Below are 21478 nucleotides of genomic sequence, written 5' to 3' on the forward strand. Positions count from 1 at the left end.
TTAATTTTTTTTAAAAATACTTTTAAAATATAAAAACAAACAAGATTTTGAGTCATCAACAAGTTGGTTAGCTTTATTTATTAAGAATAATGAGTAAAACTTTAGCTTATTCTTACAATAATACAATTCATTCTATAAAATCAAGCTTAAATTGTGAATTTGTTCGAATTTATGTACAATTATTATACTTATAAATCAACTAAAATTTTGCAACAAATTCAATCATAAATCTAGATAGTTTCTCTCTTTTCCTTCACTTTTTTTTTGTAAAAGAAATAGATATAATCTCTCTCTGTCTCTCTCTCTCATCTTTCCTTCTTTTTTGAAAAACGAAGATATAGTTTCTATTAACTTCGTGACGGAAAACATCAAGGGATAACATTAATCAATGTGGGATATTTATAAAAAAAACAAATAAAAAAAACCCTTAATTGTGTACTTCAGGACTCAATTGAAACGGTAAAATAGTTTGAAGACTGATCGTAATAGATAGAATTTAAAAGAAAATTGCACTCGAGTTTTGGCCTCGTGAAACTCAGTTGCTCATGAATTTCTTTCTTTATTTTTATTTTCGACAAACGCCCACGAATAGAAAACATAGAATTCTCCCACCCGAAATTTGAACAAAATTATATTAGAAGTGTCTGATGATGAGGAACCTCAACGGAGATTGCCATTTGGGCACCGAAAGTGAAAGCAAGAGAAAGGTGGTTGTCGGTCGTTTTGCTGCATGGAAAGACGTAAGGGATGCAAGGAGAGGAAAGAAACGCTCAAGGGGCAAACTAAACTTGTATTTCTACACTACGAATGGAATGGAGAGCACTAGTGCTACCACAGAACAAAAAGAAAAACAAAACCCTCTTGTGCTATGAATTGCAACATCACAGAAAAGGATGATACCAGAGTAGCTTATTGACAATTAACGAGCACCTACAGCATAACAGAGTAAAGATCAATCTAATTTTGAATGACATGCATATCCTGGAATCGACAGAGATCTGTTTCATTTTATAGCTGGCTTTTAAAGAAGGACAAAATATTGAAACAAGTAGGAAAATTACCAAGGAAATGAATTGTTAGAGGAATCCCAAGAAAAACGAAGGCTCCTTTAAATATGTACATTGTGTCATGATCTTTCTATATCACAAACAGTCGAGTCTCTTGGAAAAAAGTGTGGGTGAGATTTCAAGTCAAGTTCTAAGACCAAATCCAGACCATCTCTTTGAAGCCTCCTCCTCCATCCTCTAGGAGCTGGAATCCAGGAGATTTACAAGGGAGTTGCCTTTCCTGATCCTAGCCCTCCCTGCTTCCTTCAAGAGCACGGCTAGCCTTTTCTTCTCATCAGCAACTTCTGGATTTGCTGTTCCAAGTTTTTCTTCTCTTAACTTGAGTATGTACTCCAATATCACAGCTGCATCTTCGACCCTGTAAAGTTTACCACAATTGAAGTGAATGCTTAAATGTGACCAACAACAGAGGAACCAAAACGTTTAGTTCGAAAAATAATCACAAGAATGGAATGCTTAAATGTGACCGAAAAGTGCACAAAAGTTTCTCCAATTAGCTAACCCACTGAAACTTGCATCAGGGACTTTCTGGACTTTTTGCAAAGCATTATGCCACATAATATTTGAGTAAATACACTATGGCTTCAAAGATCATCCAGCATGTAAGATGGGGGAATAGATGGTCCAAACCAAAACATGTCATAGCAAAATATCATAATCATAAATAGGTTCCAAATAGGCGGGCTGAAGATTTTTCCAAGCAGAAAACAAGGACTTCATGACAAACCATGAACATCTGGAGCAGATAATGTGAAAAGGGTGATTGTTATTCCTGGTAGACACCTTCTGTGAATCAATATTAAGGGTGAGTGTTATCCCATTTTAGAGAATATACATGTCATTCGTCAAAACCATCATACCCAAAATGATTACCATGGTATGTAGAAAATAAAGAGTTTTGTCTGGTTCTGATAAAATGACATTATGATAAAACCAAACAAGTGACTGCAATACATATCAACAAGAAGCTGCATGTTTATAACAGGTAATGAGGTAAGAAAGATCATGGGGCTGAATACAAAAGAATTCTCACCTTCCCAAAGCATCATAAGTTGCTGCAAGATTGCTATACACTCCAAGGGTATCCGAGTGACATGAGCCACATTCCTGCTCTAAAATCTCTCTTGCTTCTTCGAATAATTCAACTGCCTCATGTATCCTGTACAGTTGCACACTGGCCAGTCCCAGCTGGTTCAACAAAATCCCAAAGAAGACTGATTTAGCATCCCCACTGGCCCGGAGTTTTGCTACAGCATTTTCGAAGGAACTTCGAGCCTCCCCATACTTTCCAACCTTGTAAAACATCAGTCCCATTTGTGCTTCAATTCCTGCAATCATGCTGCGTTGCCCTGGCGTGTCCTTCAGTAACTTCATGGCCATGTACAAGAGCTTCAACGCCTCCCCATGTTCATTTAAAGCTTCATAGATGGCTGAGATTTCAGCCAAACCACTAGCAATCTCCTCGGTTGCAATCCCAGTCACTGGCTTTGAAAATATTCTCAGCGCATTCTCACAGTATGATTTGGACTCTCTTAGCTTGCCTGTTTTATAATACACTTCTGCCAAGCGATTATAAACCGACGCAACAGGAGAGTATTCATCTCCCCTTGTAGATTTAAAGACTGTTAAGGCTTTTTGGTATGAAAAAATGGCTTCATCAAAGCGACAGAGGAACACATAGATATTGCCAATGCTAACATCAATAGCAGCTACTTCATTTTCCTGACCGGCAGCAATCATCACCATACTAGCAAGTACAAGTTCCTCAAGAGCACATTCATACTCCCCCTTCGCTTCATAAATAAGAGCAATAAGCCGGCGATCACCTGCCTCTTCAATTGATGCTGGTGCGTTATGCTCCCTGTGAATTTCAAGGCTCTTTTGGCATAGTTTTTCTGCCTCGTCAAACTGCATTGCTTGAACATAAGCCTCGGCTAAATACCTGCCATTTTCACTATTAAAACAAGTTTAACAGCAAGTATCTTATAATATTATCATTATCATTATAAGAGATATTAAATGAAAATGGTGTTTCACTTTTCCCTAAACTCAGACACCCCGTGGACGTCAGGGGAACAAAGATTTTTAACAACTTTAGTCCGGGAAGACGACATGCCGTAGATCAATTTTTTAAAACAAAAATTACTCGCGCGCCTGGCAGCATACCCCTAACTAGGTGTGAGTAAAAAAATCGAAAAACCGATTAAACCGAGAAAACCAGAAAAAAAAACCGATTAAACCGATTAAAATTTTGAAAAAACTGGCCGGTTCGGTTTCGGTCGAAAAAACCAAACATAACCGAACCGAACCGAAACCGAGCCAAACCGGAAAAAAACCGAGTCAAACCGGAAAAACCGAGCCAAACCGGTTTGAACCGGTTTTTGCCTTAAAAACCGAACCGAACCGAAACCGGTCAGTTTGACCCGGTTTTGGTTAGGTTTCGGTTTTTTTCTAAAAAAACAATTTCAGTTTGGTTATTTTTTTTATAAAAACCGAACCAAACCGAAAATAATCACCCTTACCCCTAACCCCTTAACTTTTTGTTTTTTTAAAAAAACATATTTTAAATAAAATTGCTAAAATGATATTTAATATCCTCATGACATAGATTCAAATAAAATTTTAGAATTTTATAATAATATTAAAACAATTGAGATGTTTTTTTATTTCAAAGTTAAAAATTACTTTTCAAATCATAATAAATTTTTATATGAACAAACAAGCTTATGAAAAAAAAAGCATAAGATTTTCCAATAGAAATAGCTTTTTTCCTCGTAATTTAAATTATTTCAATTCTTGTTTTAAGTTTGAATTGAAAAATCATTGTATTGAAAAGTCATGGTTACGTTAAATAACTAAAAAAAAATGTATAAAAAAAAAGATAAAACTTAAAAAAAAAAGAGAAAGAAAAGTTAGAGTAGGAATAATGATTTGATAAAATTACCCCTGAATCAAAAAAATCTTTATATTAGATATTAGAAATAAGGTAAGTTTTCATCATAATATAATTATTTTTAACAATTTATACTGTGTTAAGTTAGTAATTCATTTTTTCATAATAAATTTACCAATTTACCTCTAAAATAAAAAAATAATGCCTTTCAATCAAAGGCTTTATGATCTTGTCATTTTTTTTAAATAATTAAATTACTTCATTATCTTTGAAGAAAAAATCAACATAATTCTTTCACAATAACTTTTTTATTATTATTTTACATTAATTTTATTGTTAATTTGAAGGATAATCAAGGGTAATATTATAATTGATCATATATTAAATATTAATTAAAAAACATGATGGCACGGGCTCACATTGGTCAGCTAGTGGATGGGCCCTACACTATTTGGACGGTGCGTACGGGTCGTCCGACCACCAAACACCGCCTTCCGCGATAGCATTTGAAAGGTTTCAATACCCCTTTCATAATGAGGTGGCAAGTGTAACAACGCTACTCTAGTTTAATGTTGACATCCATTTTTTTCTCTCTCTTGTTTAAATTCAGCGCCAACCCCTGCAATTTATTTTTCCTCCACGTTTGGTCATTGTTCTTTTTACTACTATTTTTTTTTTTTAATTTTGAATAATGTATTGAATTACAAATATTTTTCAATTTCACCTCCTATATTTTTTTAGTCTTTCAAATTTGGTCCATGTTTTTTTTTATTACTATTTGCTTTGTTTTGGATCATTATTTAGATTTGTTTTTTATAATTTCATTATTCTTGGATTTTTTTTATCAAATTTGATCCTCTTTCTTTTTATTACTATCTTTTTAGCATTGACAAATTTTTTAAATTGGTGTTTTTTTATGATTTTTATCCTTGAAAATTAAATTTATTGGGAGTTAAGCTTTTTGATTGATCTTAGGTCTAGGATTTCATGGGTTACAAGTTATAGATATTAGACCGGGTTTAGAAGAATCATCTAGGTTTGCTTTGTTTTATTTTTTTAAGCTTATGTTTTCTTATTTTTTTATTCCTTTTTTTTAGAGTTTTTGCTTTGTTATTTTTCATGATTTGCCTTCTACGAAGTTACAAGTTCATGACCAGAGTCACTGGTTTCAAAACTTAACGAGGATTGACTTTTTTTGTTCTTTTTTTTAAATTGATTTATTTTAATTTCATCATTTAATATTTTATTTATTGAAAATTGATTTTCATATTTTTTTTCTTTTTTTCTATTGAGTTATCTCGATCATGTGCCCATAGTTGCGAGTTTAGCAGATTAACTCAAGTTTACTCATATTTTTTTACATTACTTTTTTTAAAAAAATTTATCTTTCAACATTAGGTTGCTCGATAATTGAGTTTTATGATTTTATTCAGTTTGCTTTTAAAAATGATCACCCTGGTATCACAACCGGGTCAAAAATTTTGCATCTTGACCCATGTGGGTTTGAATAGATTTTTTTCAACCTTTTTCTTAATTATATTTTTTTCTTGGTTTTCATCTCACAACATTTTATTTGCTAGAGAATGAGCTTTAGTTTTTTCTTTTCATTTTGTTTTTTATGAAATTATCATATTCTCATTTGATTTATCAAGAATTAGTTTTTGAATTTTCTTTTTATGTTTTTATTTTTATGAGGTTATCTCAATTTTATATTCATGGTTACAGAGTTTATGAGTTAATCCAGTTTAACTGAGGGTTTTTTGTTGCTCTTTTTATTTTTTCAGTTTCGCCTTTTAACATTGAGTTTTTTTATACTTATGGGTGCAAGTTGAGTTTTTTTTTAAACTTTTTTCGTTGTTATTCTTTTTGTTAATTTATTTATTATTATTATTATTATTATTATTTTATTTATATTATTTAAATCATCAATTGAATGTTTAGGTCTCGATTATTTATTTTAGTGTTTTTTTTACATTAAAAAGTTGACCAGGCCTGGGACGATGCACAAACCATAAATCTAGTTTTAACTAAATAAATACACTTTTTATATATAACTTAAATCATTGAAATTCTTTAGAATTTTTATTTAATAATTTTAAAAAGCGGGACAAAAAATAATATTTAATAATTACTACAAGTAACAAATTTATTTTAACTGAGAAGGTAATTGAAATTGCACGGCAGAATTTTAATTGAATTAGTTAGGTACATTTCATAAGTGGATTTGTTTAAAATGGGACCCATTTGGTTAGAGTATTGGCATACCAACGTACACTCATATGAATGGTTAACGCAGGTTAGCAAACCACAAGACAAAAGACTAAAATAAATCAAAAGCTAAAAAAAAAATAATAATAATAAGTTCAAAATATTTTTTTTATTTAAAAATATATTAAAATAATATTTTTATATTTTTTAAAAATTATTTTTCACATCACCGTATTAAAATATATAAAATATATAAAAAAATAATTTTTAACAGAAAAAAAAATCAAAATTTAAAAAAACATAATTTCCAACTCGTTCCACTCATTCACAAATTACCTGCAAGACTCAGCAACTCTTGGATCCAAATCCCCGAGAGTCTCAATTTGGATCTTTAAACCGGACTCATAAGACGATATGGATCGGTCCACCCGGCCTAGCATAGAATACGTGTCACCGAGCTGCATGAACCCGGAAAACTTCGCCATCGCATGATCCGACCCGCTTTTATGATCCAAAACCTCAATAGACCGTTCTAAAACCGGAATTGCGTTCTCCAATCGGTTCCTGCTGCAATAGATTGCAGCTTCCACTTGCAAGCTCATAGCCAGGTCCAGACCCGGACCAGAGGATATCTCAAACGATATTGACGCTCGGGTCGCATAATCTAAGGCCTTATTCTGGTTATCACCGGAAGCAATGGTGTCTATGGCAAGCTTTAATAAAAAGGGGCCCAGATCCGGGTTATCAAGAGACGACTCATCGATGCGTAGTTCTTGCAGTGTCTTTTTGGAAGGTTTGATTTTTGGTTTGGAGAAGGAGGGTGATGGGGTTCGCTTTAGAAGCGGAGATGGGGTTTTATTTCCGTTTTTATGGATGTGATTGTCGTTCTGAGGGAAGGAATTGTGCAATGGGGTGGCATTGGGTGTGGTTTTTGCAGAGACTAGGCCCAACATAGTTACAATATAAAGCAATAATCCACAATACAGTTTAGTTTCTACGGTTCAATGGAGAGCTGAAAGTAGCCACGTTTTGATTCACGTTGCATGTTTTTGGATAAATTGAGTAGCAAAATTAATGGGTTTTTCTTTTCTGACACAAAGAGCTTGATTATTAACGGTGGTGGTGGTGGTGGTTGGTGGTGGCTTGGAAGATACTTCTTATGATGAAGCAGTTCAGGTGTTTTCTTTTGACAACAAGCTTTACAACGAAAAAAGGGAGAAACAGAGACCCAAAAACCATCTACACTACCACTGTCAAGTTTTACTGTGCTGTTCTCTTGCTGATTTCCCTTCCTTTCTTTTTACGTTCTACAAGAACAAGATGCTTTGCTTCATTCTTCAGCGATCCCTGCTTCAGGGTAGTACCGTAATCAGAGGCAGTGTCTGCTTGTTAGTAAAAAGTAAAGTAATTTTAATATTAACTTTTTATGGAATAGTAAATACGAGAGAGAGATTTTATTTTTGTTGTACATTTAGAAATTAAATTTTATTTTTAATATTTTAAAAAATTAAATATAAAATTTCATTAAAATAGTATTTTAAAATATAGTTGCTGTTATTTTTTAAAATATTTTTTTATCTGTAAATATATTAAAATAATATTTTTTATTTTTTAAAATTTATATTTAATATTAGCAAATTAAAATAATTTAAAAACATAAAAAAATTTTAAAAAAACTAAATAAAAATTAAATTTTCACGTATCTTTATTTAAATTGTACTTCCAAACAGGGATAAATTAAATTCAATTTAAAAGATTTCAAAGTTGCTAAAACTTTTTGTTTGTCCCCCTTGCTTTGTTAAACCGATAAACCCTTCTCCCGTGTTGCGTTTCTTCATTTGATTCTAGCTTGCGTATCTATCCACGGGTGATTTTAGAGGTAATTTTAATTTTAAAAGAAATTATAAGATTACAGGTTCTTACTGTGTAAAACCTTGTTCATTTTCTTATAAAACACTATTTATAGCGTTGTTCATTCTACAAGTCTTCGTCCCCGGTCCATCTATTTTTTTTATTTTGATTTGGTTCAGTTATATAACTTTGATTTCTTTCAATTTGGTCCTCAAAATTTCTTTTATTTTTGTTCTTGATTTTTTCATTCTCTTTGGATAGCCTTTTATCATGTTTTATGGGTGTTTCTTATTGTTTTGTTATTGAATGTTATGTTGATTTTGCATGGGAGAATTTTGAATTATTAAGAAAAACAAGATTAAAAGAACAAGGACCGAGATTGATATTTGACAAAAAAAACCTTTTCCAATGTTTATTGTTACAAGACACGTGAATCTACAGTTTACCCCTTAATTTTAATATTTTTAAGTTCAATTTTGTAATGTTCATTTAGATCACAAAGTTCATTTATTTTACGTTTCAATCCCTAAAACTTAAAAGATGATAGAGAAAGCCGTTGAAGTTTTTTAAAAGAGAGAAAGCTTTTGGATGGCAGGATTTTGGCTACTAATAACTTTCATTTTAGCATCTATGGATGCGTCTTCGAGAATATAGCTTAATAAAGGTGGTTTCCATCTTTAGTAATACTGGAAAAAGTATATAAGAGTTCAAATTTTTTTTTATTTGATTTGATTTTGTATTTTTTTGGCCGATTAGAATATATTTTGTTGTTAGAGGCATGGTTATAGCGGTTCATGGGATATTTTTTTTAAAATGTTTTTACATGAAAAATTGGTTGAAATATGGGTTTTGAAACCTTAATTTTTCAGTCATTACAGCCACCTTTGATTATTTAAAAAAGAAAGATGATGATCGGTGAGTTATGTGTTTAGGCGGTGACATGTCATCCAACAAATTTGAAAAGAAAAAAATAGAGCACATCTGAGTTTTCATGTTGAGCTAGGCAAGCATGTCAAACCCATGCACGCAAACCCTTCAAGTTTTTTTCTCTTTTAGTATTGTTTTATCTAATTATTTAAAACATATTTAAATAATTATCTAATTACACCATTATTTAAAAATAATATCAGCATCTTCCATAATAATATCAGCAATTGATTTTTGAATATATATATATATATATATATATATATATATATATATATATGAACATTTTCTAAATGCCTATGAGAATTTTATTTTAAAAGTTTTTATTAAAAATATTTTACATAGTTTTCTCAATATAGTTTTGTTATATTTTTTGTAATACATTCACATTAAAATTATTAATTCGTTATTCATTATTTTATTTTATTAAAACTTGCATTTAAGTTTATGATAAGTTTTTGTTTTAAAAAATAAAAGTTGTAATAAAAAAATGTTTTGTAAAAGAAAAGCATCACTAAAGATACAGGTTTCGATTAAAGGGATATTTCTTTTAGACTTATTTAAAACCATTGAACTTTTTTTTATTAATTTTAATTTCTCGTAGTAGTTATGCAATACACAATATAACATAGCTAAAGAAATATATATTTTTTTTAAGAACACAAACACTAGTTAAAAACAGAAAATTAATACTAACATTTATTTTTTTCTAAAAAAATTAGATTATTACATTTATGATAAAAAAAAATATTTTTATTGTTGTATAAATAAATAAAAGAAAAAAAATTGAAGAGCACCCCATATCACAAAATTTAATATCTCATATGCATTTATATTTGAACTTTCTACTTTAGCTTTCAGCTAGCATTAAAAATATTTTTTATGGTTTATTAGTTTATTTAATTTTCATTGTATTATTTTATTAAATGTGATTGTCAACTTTTAAATTTCCAATTAAAATTTTTGTAATACAAGAAAAACAATTCACAATACCAACATGTTTTTCTGTTTCATTAAAAAAAAAAATGAGATACTACCCATAACATAACACGAGTAATTTACTAGTTACCAAGAAAACTAAAACTCCTCGTGATTTTACTGTTCACCCTTTTTCTATTCACATAGACACAGATCAATGTGAATTGGAGAGGTGTAATGACGGAATTATCTCTACTAAAAAAACTTGTTAAGCATGCAGTTGGGGCTTCTTCGTCTTTTCATTTTCTTTGAAACAGTTCAAATACGTGTTGAAGCAGAGTAATGGCCGAAGCATGTTGGGCACGCGCCATTGGGTGGGGGCTGCATGCGCCATTCGAGTGGGGTGTGCGGCTCCAGAACAGAACCGAGAGCCGCCTTATGGGGCGTCTTTCGATGCGCCTCGCCACCCCAAAGAATAGTAGCAAGGCGCATGTGGTGAGGAGGCCTACGGAGGAGCTTCGAGATGGGGTTTTTCCCTCCCTCCTTCTCTGCCCTCTCTCCTCATAAAAAATCATGCTGCCCATTGCAAAAAAACACAGGTCAAACATGATTCCAGCCCAAAAAAAATAGGTCAAGCATTAGGTCTATCATAACTGCCAGATCCAAGGCTCTTGGGTATGGTATGGCTGTCAGACCCAAGTCTCTTGGGTCTTGCTTGGCCATCAGACTTAAGAGCCTATAATAAATTAATTAATTAATTAAGATTTCTGTTTAGGATACTTAAAGGATAATTTCAATGTTTTTTTAATAAAAAATAAAAAAAACAATTATAAAAAAATAAATTAGGATTTATGTTTAATATATTTTAAGGATAGTTTAAATTTTTTTTTTTATAAAAATAGAAAAAAAGTATAAAAAAATTATTTAGGATACTTCAAGGGTAGTTTAAATGCTTTTTTTTAACAAAAAACAATTAGAAAACAAATTAATTAGGATTTCTGTTTAGGATACCTCAAGGATAGTTTAAATATTTTTTTTAGAAAAAAACAAAAAAAAATTTGTAAAAAAAATTAATTAGCATTTTTGTTTAGGATACTTCAAGGGTAGTTTAAATGTTTTTTTTTAATAAAAATTAATTAGGATACTTCAACGATAATTTTAATGTTTTTTTATAGAAACAATTATAAAAACTTAATTAACATTTTTGTTTATGATATTTCAAGGGTAGTTTAAAAGTTTTTTTAATAAAACAATTAAAAATAATAATTAGAATTTCTTTTTAGGATACTTTTAATGTTTTTTATAGAAAAACAATTAATTAACATTCTTGTTTATGATACTTTAAGGGTAGTTTAAATATTATTTTAAAAAAAATTTAAAAAACTTAATTAGAATTTCTGTTTAAGATACCTCAAGAATAATTTAAATATTTTTGTTTTATAAAAAATAAAAAACATTTATAAAACAAAATTAATTAGCATTTATGTTTATGATACTTCAAATATAGTTTAAATATTTCTTTATAAAAAATAAAATTTAAAAAATTAATTAGCATAGTTTTAATGTTTTTTTATAAAAAAATAAAAGATTAATTAACATTTCATTTATAATACTTTAATGATAGTTTAAATATATTTTTTAATTAAAAATATTTATTAGGATTAATTTTTATATTTCATGGTAAAGGGTATTTTTAAGTAAGCTTCCATGCTAACTTAAATTAAATCTTCTCTCTGAATTATCTTAAAACCAAGCTCTCCACGTTGATTAATGCATTCATATGAATTTATAAATTCTTCTAATTAAGGGTTATAAGATTTGAACTTCAAAAATTAAGAAAAAAAAGTTGATGGGCCTAGGGTTTGGAATGTCCTAGTATTTAAAATTAAATTAGCAAAAGATATGATCACAAAATCATGATGTGACACAAAGTTCGGGTATCCAAGATCTAAATAAAGCTCATATCTATCCATTTTTTTTTATTTGGAAGCTGCCGTATCACTTAGCCTAATGTTCTCCTAGAACATGGGTCATCGATTTAGGCTTATAGGAGCCCCGATGACTAAATAATTCTAAAACACTTACAATCAAATTGGACTCAGGGTGTCCACATGGTCCACCATGACAACACTCCTAAATAAAAAGCTTACTCAGATTCTATGGACAGACTGAACCTCAGATGTGACTAATACACTTGAAGTTAGTTGTTACATTTGAATGCATTATCTCCTAGTCAAACATAGTTTACTCGTTAACAACCATGAGGAAAAAATATACAAGCATTAAATGAGGGCATATATAGTGACCGTGCACCCTTTAAAAGATGATTAGGTTATCATTATAAATCGTATACAACTTACAAAACTCAAAACTCTGATAGTTTTTGTGATGACCTATTATCATTATATGCCTTTATTCTTAAATACTCCAAAACCATATATGGAAAGTATATTGACCATCTCACCCTTACATAGACACACCTACATGAATTCAATGCTATATAAATAATTTTGAACTCCAAGATAAGATATCTTTTTTTTAGATGAAAAGAAACCATTCTTTTCTTCTTACTAAAACATGAATAGTCTCCATAACATAACACAAACATACATAACATCACAAAAGCTCTTATCTCTAACCTTAACTAATTGATATTTCAGAGATCCCCAAACTTCTTAATGGATTTGTTTTGCTGGTATTTCAATTGTTTAAGTTCACCCTATTAGTCCTATAACCTATAATAACCTTTGAAAAACTATAATTTTCAAGTTTTCAGCAATAATGAGATACATACTTTCCTAAAACAATGATAAGTAATTCTTAGGATTTATGGTTTGCTATTTGTTATTTTACAAAGCAAAAATTAATTTAATTTTTGGACTTTCTTTGATAATTAAGATTTATACTAGTTTCAGTGCTTCTGCTACGCTGCAGGCTATATCAAGTCAACTAAAGCTTTTAAAAAACATGTGGCGGCTGTTTTTCTTGGTGATGGAAAATCACAAATGCATATTCAAATCTTGATTATTGTATTCAATAAAATAAATCAATTATCATATACGTTAATAAATAATAATAAAAGAATCATTAATGATAAAAAAAAAAGACTAAAAAAAAATTTGGCAACACGTCATGCTATTTAACATATTTGCTTAATATTGTGTCAATATTTTTTTTAAAAAAAGAAAAATAAAAACTGAACATAAAAATTCATATGTTAGCATAATTCGTGTGCTTTTTATTTATCTAGCTTTGCACCATGTTGTGATCCCTTACATGGTTAAGGTACCAACTCCACCTGTGTTAGAGTTATCTCGGCATGGCTTGTTTGACAATGATAGACCAAAAACAACTTGGTCGCTCCGTTCAAGACCCAGTGTAGGTCTTAAAAAAACTCGTTGTTGTTTTAACAATTGCCAAATCTAACCAAGCTCAACTTTGAAACAATGAAATACCAAATGATAAAATAGAAAAACAAGTTTATAGATTGAAACGAAGAGATGACACCATATTGAATTGACCTTAGTTAACCCAGATTAACCTGCTAAGTTTGAAACCCGAGTGATGACACAACCAAAATGAGCTAACTCGATATGGAAACCCATCACATTCATTTCTTTCTCATTCGTTTTCCTTGATTGGGCCTTTATTAGGTTCGTGTGAGATGAAATTCGGGACTAATTTGAAGAGCCATCTAAGAATCATGAGCTAAAAATCAAATAATAATATATTTATCAAATAATTAGGGAACCAAAATAAAAAAAAACAGGCTGATTAAAGACCAAATTGGAAAAAAGCTTAGCATATGTAAGTAGTCTTGCCGCATTTAAGTAGCGCGTGAGGCTTTGTCCGAGCTTTGTTCACGGCTTTCTTGGATAGCGCTAGAATCATTACGGCAAGTTCTCTCTCTCAGGATGGCGCATGATGTTAGTGAGTTGATGACGTGGGTCAGATTGTTCTTTTTTTCTTTTCTTTTTTCTTTTCTCTTTCTCCCTTGATTTACACGTGACATTCGAAAAAAAGAACTATTGTTCTTGTCCACAGTTGTATATGAAAGGTATACATTGATTCTTTTATAACAATTAGTAGCCATAATAGTATGTGAAAGGATGTACAATGATTTTTCAATAGCAACTAGTTTTTTCTACGAGATTGATGGCCCGTGCGAGGATACGGGGTAGACCAAACTTTTTTTCAACCCTAAAAAAAGGTTCAAGAGACGATTATGTTTTTTAAGAAATATGAAAATTTTGATAATTAGATTAAACCTTGATTAATTTATAATATGATAAAAAAAAAATGAGGCAACAACAACAATACATAATTTTTTAAAAAATATTGCCTCGGACAAAGCTGAATTAACATGTGGAACCCGTGACCTGGCACATGAGATTGAGATAACCTTACAAAAAAATGGTACCAGCAAAAATCAATTGTTAAAAAAGACATGAAAAAAAAAGATCTAAACTAACCTGATCCAATCTTTTCAAACTCGTAACTTGAAAAGTTAACAAAATCTCTATCAATAAAATGTTAAGGGATGAAACTGAAAAAAAATTCCAATAACAAGAACTAAAAACAAAAAAAAACAGTAATAAAAATAATAATAACCAAATCTGACATAAAATAAAATGGACTAAAATATTGAGGGACGCAATTGAAAAAATAATTCAATTCAGAGAATGATATAAAATATTGAAGGATGCAATTGGAAAAAAAATCCAATTAAGAGAATGATATAAAATATTGAGGGATGCAATTAAAAAGATAATTCAATTAAGATAATAATTAAAAAAATCAAAATTAAAATAATAGAGACCAAATATGAAAAAACCAAAGAAGAATTAAATGGAAAGAAAATCCCAATTGTATGGATAATCTAAAATAAAAAAATAGAAATAAAAATAACAATGACCAAATCTGAAAGCAAAATAAATCGAAGGGCTGCTTTAAAAATATGCAGGGGTTGGCTCTGAAACCGATGAAAAAGGGGGAAAGAAGAAAGGAAAAAGAGAAACGGTTACTGATGTAAAACATGACATATCTTTGTCACATGTGCTGTCCAGGAAAGGAGGCAATGTCATAAAGATTAAAACTCCGTTAGGAAGCCAGAGTTTGGCCATTGGATAGCGCCGTACGTGCTGTTCAAAAACCATGGGAGAACTCATGCGCGCCTGAGACAACCCTACAGTAGCCTTTTTTTTTTTCTAGACCAAACAATATTTTATTTATGTAAAAATACTTAACTATCCATGGCCATGCTTGATAACTACAAAAAAACCAAAGTAAAAATATAAAAACACTATCCAAGACAAAAACAATTCTTATTTAAGAGTAATAAAATAAAAAAAATTCAAAACTAACCCTCCCTGTTAGTATTTTTTGTTTTTTTACCTAGAATGATATATTAATCATTTTAACTATTATACCCCCTTTCAAAAGACATTTGTGGTGTATTAACTTTGACAAAATAGTTATTTTACTATTCAAATCACAGTGACAGTAAATTTATAACTACAGTAAAAATTGAACGGTAGAACGGCCACCCGTTGAATTTATTGCTACAGTAAAAATTTAACAGGAAAAACAGCCACCCTTTTAATTTAATAATATTTTTGGTAAGCTTCACATATAAGAAGAATAAACGCGAAAGTGAAATCAGTGGTTATTGGTGTGTGTTTGGTATTGCGGTAGTTGTTGTGGTTGTAGTTTGAAAAAAGTTGTTTTATAAAAAGCACTTTTAGTTGAGGTTAGTTTAAAAAAATAGGTGTTTGGTTAAAACTGTGGTTAGAATTGAGGTTGAACAAAAAGTAGTTTAATGTGTTTGGTTAAGAATGCTTTTGAAATTGAGGTTATAAAATAATTTAAAAAATTATATATTAACATTGATGGTTTTTAATTTAAATGTTATAGATTTAACTATTGTTATTACATCATAAAATAAATAATACTTTATATAAAATATTTTTTATTGTTCCATTATAATATCTACAATTCCATCACATATGAAACACATCCGACAACGACAAAGATTACAGTTTTTTTGGTTTCTTAAGCACGCAACAACATCAGATAAAATATAATTAGGAACAAAATTGAAATTACGATCAAATTCTGCAAATGTTACGTCATCAATCGATCTTTGTTTAATTTATGTAGTTTTATTGAATAATATTAAACACTAGTTTTTTGAATAAAATATAATTAAAAAATAAAAAATAATTTTTATTTTTTATTTTACTAGTCAAACCTATTTAAATATATTTTAAATTTTAAACCGAACCGGTTCAGCGGGAATAACACAGCATGCGAACAGTGCTGCTAATTAATTAGGAACAGTGCAGCAGCATGCTGCACTATTCATTCTAATTAATTAGCATGAACAGTGCAGCATGCTGCACTGTTCATGCTAATTAATTAGCAGGATGTGCGCATGCCAGGAACGCGGCCCATGTACAAAAATCACGGTTAGTTTTCTAACCAAACACTAGATGTTTACGGTTATACATAAAACACAGTTATAAACGCGTAGACAAACGGAGCCTCAGTCCAATTCGTAAAGGTATAAACCGTAGGGAAATTCGAAGCCATAGCCCAACTGACTGAAGCTCAGCAATATCAACATGCACTCCACATCTCCCGCCTCGAAATCAAAACATTATTATTCCTAAAATACCCCTAATTAAATATCTTAATATCTATCCAATCCTCCTCCATATTGACTGCTCAATCCATGCAAAATCTTCAATGGCATGGTTGTAAAATATACAAAAAAACAAGCCTTGGAATAGTCCCTTTGAAGAAGACCATTCCACTTCTTGAATTCTCTATCTAACCGCCAAAAATAAAACAGTACAAGCCTTCCCGTTCACCTGAGATCACAACTCTCACATGCCATCCAAAAACTCTCTCTAATCTCTATATACTCACCCTGCCCTCCCTCTCTCCTCCCGGTTGCGTAATCGACTTTTCCACATTTCCTCTCTCTCTAGCTAGCAATCACCAAAGCACTGTGAAGGAAGGTAATCTCTCTCTTCTCTTTCTTGTGCTTTCTCTCTATATACAACAAATTAATTCTATCTGATTTCTTGTGATCCTTTAATTACATTTTTAATAGAATGTCCACCACATTGAGAGATCTTCTGGTCGCCGAGAGGGAAAACGAGGCTTCTCCGCCTCCATTTCCAGGTCCGTCAACCCGTTATTCCGTTTCCGGAGATATTTCTGATGAAGAAGATTCAACAAATACTTCGCCGCTTTTCTCGTCCGAGGAAGAACAGTCACCAGAAAACTTGAAGAAAGTCACTGCGCCTGCAGCTTATTTACTGGATCTTAAACTGAACGAGAATCTTGACAAAGAAGAATTGAAGAAATCATCGGAGTTTATAACTCTTGAACCTGCAACGATTGTTGATAAATCTTTTGAAGAAAGCGAACCTTCGTATTCTTCAGTGAAGGAAGTTCTTAAAACGGCGGAGAAATCTCCATTCTCTAGTGATCTAAAATGTAAACAATTAAGCGAGGTTTCTTCAGATTTAAAAATCGAGTCTGTAACTCTAACTGATTTGACTAAGGAGCCTTCAGCTTCTTTGGAAAAAGTAATTGCTAAGTCAGTTGAGAAATGCGAAGCGAAAGGAGAGGCAACTGTGTCAGAGGAATCGACGGTAATTACTTCGCGTGAGGTTGTGGGAGGTCGGATTCCGGAGAAGGATGAAGCGACGGTGACGGTGCAGAGCAATGTGTGTGTATCTGATAATGCCAAGTCAACAGCGTTAAAACAGTGTCCTAGTGTGGGTGTGAAGCTGGACGTCTTGGATTTGAACATATCTCAAAGATTGAACGGTGGAGGGCTTCTGATGAGTCCAGAAAGTTGCACGATGGTGGATGAAGCATGGGAGAGGCTCAACAAGTCTTATGTGTACTTTAAAGGAAAGCCTGTTGGGACTCTAGCTGCAATGGATACTAGTGCTGATGCGTTGAATTACAACCAGGTATCTAATTCAATTTCTTGTGATTTTGAAGTACTGGTAGGGTGTTTTCATTTTTTTTCTGTATCCATTTCAGATTGTTTCTGTTATTTGAGAAAAGATTGAATGAAATGCTTTTTCTATTTTCAGAGTACTTCATATTACAGTGGGTGATTTTAACGCATTGGTTCTCATGAATTCAATTTCTTGATTCCATTTTCTATATATAATTTTGTGATGCAAATTGCTTGATGCGTGAACACTATTCTATTTGGTTCTTTCCTGAATTCTTTTGGCAATTGCACGGTGTGATCTTCACTTCACTATGTGTGTGTCTAAGGTAATATTTGCTCATTTGATTGGCATGTTGCTATTTTGTTTAGAGAAAATAATTCAAGATTTTCTTCATCTCAGAGTTTTAATGCCTAGCTCTATGGCTGTACTTGTGCACTTTGACATTTCTTAAATTTAATATGAACGGCGTACTAGGTATCAGGGGGTTAGCTTGCAAATAAGATGAACTCTGATGTTCAATGTAGTCCTTTTGCAAATGTAAGAATGTAATGACTTAGTTACGTTGCTCCTGACTGCAATTGAAATTTCTCTGGCAGAATATTGGTCTAACTATGTGGAATTAGTCTTTAATTTTATGAGATTCCTCCATAGATTTTTATATTTAGTTATAGAAATTGACAACACATTTTGCAAAAATCATCTTTGGTGGCTTAGCGTCTCTCATAATGATCTAGGTGCAATGGTTCCCCATTATACTTGTATTCTCCGGTTGCTGATCTAAGGATGTCTTAGTATTTCAGAAATGTTAAATGAAAGGGTGTTTTAACTTGTGACATACTTAGCAGCAGAATCTGATCTGAAATTTCCAGAAAGATTTTTGCTAGTTTGGCGTCTGCTTATTTAGAATACTTCGCAGAGTTATTGAAGTTCCAGAAGGATAGAAAGTTCGATCTGTGTATTGTGTACTAAATGTATCAATTGGATTCCCTGAAGACTCCTCAGGTTCAAATCCATCTTTCATGCTGTCTAGATAGATGGCCCTTTGATCATAGTGCACATGACTTGGATAACAGCAAGTTGTTGATATTGCAGCATTCCAAATACGTTTGAAATTACTTCTCATCTGATCACATATTTGATGAGCCACCCACTCTGCACTTTTGAAAGCTGCTTTCATTTCCTTCGATATGGAACTCGGTGCTTGCAATGTGCCTTGTTCAGTTTTCTAATCTAATAGGAACTTTCATATCATGATTTTGGATTGTTTCAGATCATAGTGCAAATGCTTTCATGCTTTTATTATGTAACTTCACTTATTCCAGACTGCCCCCAGCTGCTTCTTTCTTTTCAGTGACTTTTAGTCTTATTTCCCCCCCTTTTACTTGCAGGTTTTTGTGAGAGATTTTGTTCCTACCGGCTTAGCATGTCTAATGAAGGAGCCTCCAGAACCTGAGATCGTGAGGAATTTTCTGTTGAAGACCCTCCACCTCCAGGGTTTAGAAAAAAGGGTTGATAACTTCACTCTTGGAGAAGGTGTCTTGCCTGCAAGTTTTAAGGTCCTCTATGACTCTGATCTGGAAAAAGAAACCTTGCTTGTGGATTTTGGTGCCAGTGCAATCGGAAGAGTGGCACCTGTTGATTCAGGTTTCTGGTGGATAATTCTTCTTAGGTCCTATATCAAACGCACTCGTGATTATGCACTATTAGATCGCCCGGAGGTACAGAATGGAATGAAGCTGATACTTAAACTTTGCCTTTCGGATGGATTCGACACTTTCCCAACTCTTCTATGTGCAGATGGGTGTAGCATGATTGACCGGAGGATGGTGAGTTTTCTCTTCATCATTATCCACAATCTTGATAGAATATGGGAAACTATACATACTAATCCAACTTGATAATTCTGAACCGGACTTTAGAGTACTGGTCTGTTCATTGAGTCATTCACTTTAACCCAAAGTAAATTTAGGTTTCCCCTTGTATTTTATAACTTCTTCCTCTCAGTGAAATCAAATGCAGAGAGCTTATCAACTGAATTTAAAATAACAGCCCATTCAGTTCATTTTCTTTTTTATTTTATTGGAGAGCACGACTATGATTGTAATGGATTTTCTGATTGGCAACTAGCATCAGTGAAGAGATTCGGAATAGAGACTATTAAAGTTGGTATATGTGTGCATTCTAATCTTGGTTGACAGATTGTCTGGAAAATTAAATAGTAATTTCTTTATGGAATGGAATTTGCAGTTTAACTTCTATTTGTTTTTGGAACAGGGAATATACGGGTATCCAATTGAAATACAGGCACTTTTCTATTTCGCACTAAGGTGTGCGAAGCAGATGTTAAAACCAGAGCTCGATGGCAAGGAATTTATTGAGCGAATTGAGAAGCGCATCACAGCTCTCAGCTACCACATTCAGACATACTATTGGCTGGATTTCACACAGCTAAATAACATATACCGCTACAAAACCGAGGAGTACTCCCACACTGCTGTCAATAAATTTAATGTCATCCCAGAGTCCATTCCTGATTGGGTGTTTGATTTCATGCCTTTGCGAGGAGGTTACCTGATAGGCAATGTCAGCCCAGCTCGCATGGATTTTCGTTGGTTCTTAGTTGGGAACTGCGTTGCCATTTTGAGCTCCCTGGTTACACCTGCACAGGCGACAGCCATTATGGATTTGGTCGAGGAGCGGTGGGAAGACTTGATTGGAGAGATGCCTTTGAAGATCACATATCCAGCACTGGAGGGACATGAATGGAGGCTAGTCACTGGATTTGATCCTAAAAACACAAGGTGGAGTTACCACAACGGTGGATCATGGCCAAGTGAGTTTCATCGACTCCATGCATGTCAAGGCATATTATGCACGGGAACTTCAACGTGAACAAAAACAAATACTTGTTCTTGATTATTTATTTTTTTCGCCAGTAACAATGTTTAAATCATGCTTGTGACTTGCTGAACTGTGCTCTTCGTAGTGCTTCTATGGTTACTTTCAGCAGCGTGTATTAAGGTTGGAAGGCCACAAATTGCAAAACGAGCAATAGAGCTGGCGGAGCAGCGGCTGTCCAAAGATGGGTGGCCTGAGTATTATGATGGTAAGACCGGCAGATATGTTGGGAAGCAAGCAAGGAAATATCAGACCTGGAGTATTGCTGGCTATTTGGTTGCTAAAATGATGGTAGAAAATCCTTCCAATCTTCTAATGATATCTCTTGAAGAGGACAAGAAGAGTGCTAGGTCAAGGCTCACCCGCTCTAACTCAACTTCCTTTTAGATATATACCTCGAATTCTTTAGAATGATGGCAAAAAATCCTATTATTTTGCGGTGGCACTTTTGCTGATTGATTGCTACAATCCTGTGAGATATGATGCCCACATCCTATTATTTTCAGTCTTGTTGAATCGCTTAGGACTTGAATCTTTGTAGATTTGGATGATAATCAATTTACATCTATTATAGAAATATAAAGACTGCAGTGACTTGAACTCAATGGTCACTGTTTGTATTTTTGCTTTATGCAACGCCAGATCTCCGTGGAATTAGATCTGTTTTAGATGGCTCAGCAATGACTCAAAAGTCTCATGTTCAATGTTGTATCTTGCTTCAAGTAAAGGTTGGA

The 21478-nt window shown here is 32.3% G+C and overlaps 2 protein-coding genes across 4 annotated transcripts; one reads left to right on the plus strand and one right to left on the minus strand.

Moving 5' to 3' along the window:
• Positions 1 to 760: 760 nt before the first annotated feature.
• LOC7497261 (protein KINESIN LIGHT CHAIN-RELATED 1) lies at positions 761 to 7518 on the minus strand. 2 transcript variants are annotated; one of them, XM_002302605.4, is made up of 3 exons: positions 6505 to 7518; positions 2101 to 3021; positions 761 to 1425 (listed from the first exon to the last, which is right to left on the minus strand). In XM_002302605.4, the coding sequence occupies exons 1-3, from the start codon at positions 7119 to 7121 to the stop codon at positions 1245 to 1247; spliced, it is 1719 nt and encodes a 572-aa protein (XP_002302641.2). In that variant the 5' UTR covers positions 7122 to 7518; the 3' UTR covers positions 761 to 1244. The 2 variants fall into 2 exon arrangements, with proteins under 2 accessions (XP_002302641.2, XP_024450506.2); XM_024594738.2 differs by having other exon boundaries at positions 2101 to 3009; positions 6505 to 7516.
• A 9195-nt stretch (positions 7519 to 16713) lies between these two features.
• LOC7457407 (probable alkaline/neutral invertase F) lies at positions 16714 to 21267 on the plus strand. Of its 2 annotated transcripts, XM_002301382.4 has the most exons (5): positions 16714 to 16886; positions 16982 to 17855; positions 19235 to 19672; positions 20121 to 20679; positions 20833 to 21267. In XM_002301382.4, exons 2-5 carry the CDS (start codon positions 16983 to 16985, stop codon positions 21129 to 21131), a joined length of 2169 nt encoding a protein of 722 aa, XP_002301418.2. In that variant the 5' UTR covers positions 16714 to 16886; position 16982; the 3' UTR covers positions 21132 to 21267. The 2 variants fall into 2 exon arrangements, with proteins under 2 accessions (XP_002301418.2, XP_052306734.1); XM_052450774.1 differs by lacking the exon at positions 16714 to 16886 and having other exon boundaries at positions 16921 to 17855.
• The last annotated feature ends 211 nt before the right edge of the window (positions 21268 to 21478 follow it).

The sequence above is a fragment of the Populus trichocarpa genome, chromosome 2 (genome assembly GCF_000002775.5).
Source record: "Populus trichocarpa isolate Nisqually-1 chromosome 2, P.trichocarpa_v4.1, whole genome shotgun sequence".
NCBI lineage: Eukaryota > Viridiplantae > Streptophyta > Magnoliopsida > Malpighiales > Salicaceae > Populus > Populus trichocarpa.

Bases quoted from the DNA above. Each gene is read 5' to 3' on its own strand.
- LOC7497261 (XM_002302605.4), bottom strand. From the start codon at position 7,121: ATGTTGGGCCTAGTCTCTGCAAAAACCACACCCAATGCCACCCCATTG. The intron at 3,022-6,504 runs GTAATTTGTGAA...TTGTTTTAATAG, and splicing joins AGAGTTGCTGAGTCTTGCAG to TGAAAATGGCAGGTATTTAG. The intron at 1,426-2,100 runs GTGAGAATTCTT...TAAACTTTACAG, and splicing joins ACTTATGATGCTTTGGGAAG to GGTCGAAGATGCAGCTGTGA.
- LOC7457407 (XM_002301382.4), top strand. From the start codon at position 16,983: ATGTCCACCACATTGAGAGATCTTCTGGTCGCCGAGAGGGAAAACGAG. The intron at 17,856-19,234 runs GTATCTAATTCA...TTTTACTTGCAG, and splicing joins ATGCGTTGAATTACAACCAG to GTTTTTGTGAGAGATTTTGT. The intron at 19,673-20,120 runs GTGAGTTTTCTC...TTTTTGGAACAG, and splicing joins GCATGATTGACCGGAGGATG to GGAATATACGGGTATCCAAT.